The sequence below is a fragment of the Toxorhynchites rutilus genome, chromosome 2, assembly GCF_029784135.1.
Source record: "Toxorhynchites rutilus septentrionalis strain SRP chromosome 2, ASM2978413v1, whole genome shotgun sequence".
Lineage (NCBI taxonomy): Eukaryota > Metazoa > Arthropoda > Insecta > Diptera > Culicidae > Toxorhynchites > Toxorhynchites rutilus.
In genome coordinates this window covers 94,395,428-94,397,475 of record NC_073745.1, presented here as the reverse complement: position 1 = coordinate 94,397,475, position 2,048 = coordinate 94,395,428, and the positions used below count along the sequence as shown (strand labels likewise).

General features: G+C 40.9%; 1 protein-coding gene across 1 annotated transcript; it reads left to right on the top strand.

The window, feature by feature from the left end:
* The first annotated feature begins 406 nt into the window (after positions 1–406).
* On the top strand, positions 407–2,017 carry LOC129771086 (uncharacterized). Its single transcript, XM_055774398.1, has 3 exons — positions 407–661; positions 1,068–1,103; positions 1,178–2,017. The coding sequence occupies exons 1-3, from the start codon at positions 602–604 to the stop codon at positions 1,520–1,522; spliced, it is 441 nt and encodes a 146-aa protein (XP_055630373.1). The 5' UTR covers positions 407–601; the 3' UTR covers positions 1,523–2,017.
* The last annotated feature ends 31 nt before the right edge of the window (positions 2,018–2,048 follow it).

The following is a 2,048-nucleotide window of genomic DNA, read 5'->3' as shown; positions in this document are numbered from 1 at the left end:
ATGTTCACCATCTCCCATCATTATGATCTGTTTTACTAAGGGGTGGAGAGCGTTTTCAATTAACGAACAAAGTTACTGTCACTCAAGCGATTTTAAGCTGCAAGTTTTTCGCAGTAGCTTCATACGATTTGGCAGGAAATCAATGATGTGCGATACATGAAACTCTTTGGGGTGAGCTTATTTCGAGATTCAAACTGAATCCAAACAATCATGATAATAATCATTACGACTTGTGAACACTGCAACGTATCGCGATTATATTCCAGAGATTGGATTAAACCGTCCCACCATCAGATAACGCTAATCATCATCTGGATGGCTAATCGCAAGCAGCACAAAAATAAGCTCTGGTTGACGTGGGCCAAAATTTGAATCGGCTCAGACATCGCGCACCTGTCGTCAGCGATAATTCGCCGCCGCAGCCATAAAAAGTCCGTCAGCAGTCGGCTGATTGGCACGGAACAGTGTAGTCTTTCATTAGGATTTGACAGTGCAGAAGCAGTCCTGTCTTCCGCAACGCACGCGCCCGGAAAGTCGTTTTGGTTTTGATTTCTTCATTATAAAGCGTCTAGCACCTGACAGCGGCACCCCGGTTGGTATCATGGTGAAACTGTTTGTCGTGATTGCCCTGGTTGGTATGGTTCTGGCCGCTCCCCCACAGGTGTGTAAGTTCCCATGGGTTGTGTATCTGTAGTAGACGTGTTTTTTTCCAATGTTAAATTGTTCCAGGATTTTCCACCCCAAAGTTCTTGTGTTCTGTTTTTGTGAAAATTTAATGAAATTATATTACCACCAATGAGTGAGTAAAGAGAATGGGCATCAGGTGAACATGCCACTTTTCCTTTACCGGTTCGAATGCAGAGAAGGTTGATAAAGTGTGTGGTTGAATGAAGTATCTGCAACAAGAATCACACCTATGGTGCTTTTGAAATTTCATTGTTTCCACGTTTTCCTCATAAAACCATATCACAAACGACGATAAATATTGTGATTCAACAAGGAATTTCCTGTGGACGATACCCGATTCATCATGTTACCTGATTGAAAATTCATTCTATGTTTTCCAGCGGGACGATGCCCAGATCATCATCCAGTGTTTTAACGTGAGTAGCATAGGTTTCTCTCGAACGTTCTTTTTCCACTCATTCTCAACCTCGAATTTCCCTCCCCGAAACAGGATCTTATCGATTCCATCGAGATGGAAAACGTCGAGGAACTGGTTGACATTATTCGCGACGCTAGGGAGACCGTTGCGCGTTTGATCGAAGGCTATCGCTACTGTCAAAATCTTCCGCGGGACGATCCACCGACGAGGCTACAGGAAATCGCCATCGCAGCCTGTGAACGAGCTTGGCAGCTACGAGCGTCTTACGAAATGGCCCGACTAGCGCTTGCGCTCACGAAACATGTTGAAAACGGTCGGGAGCTGATCGAGCAGTTCTCGGAATGCTCTGGAATTAGCATCCCATGGCCGGAAGAGGGAACAACTCCAGACAACGTGGTGGAGCAGCTGCTGATATGAGCGTATTGAGCAATTCCAAATGAAATCGACAAATGACAAAACATGAATATTTTTGATTCGAATGAAAATTTATGCTCCGTTTGGGTTGGAGAAAATATGAGTTTTCCTCATCATTGGGGATTTTTTTTGACTCAAATGCAACTTTTGAACAGGGTGTATCGATTTCAGTAAGAGAAATGTTTGATAATTTATATTCCAAAAACCATGAGTCCTACCGAAACAGTGTCTTAGAAAGAGGTATAGAGTATTGATGTCCAAGCGTGAAAAATATATACACTGAGAAAATAATTAGTGTTCTTTTTTTATTTGCAAAACAAAAAAAAATAATTTGCAATATCTAAAATACATATTTTTAATTTTTTTTCTCAATCTTGTGATATGAAATAGAAGTCATGTGGAAAATTTAAATTTCTCAAATGCTATGGAAAACTCATTATTCCTCCAACCCAAACGTAATAAATCAAAAATAAAAGTTTTCAAAATCGGCATTTTTAGTTCGATTTCATTTGGAATTGCAGTATTTCTA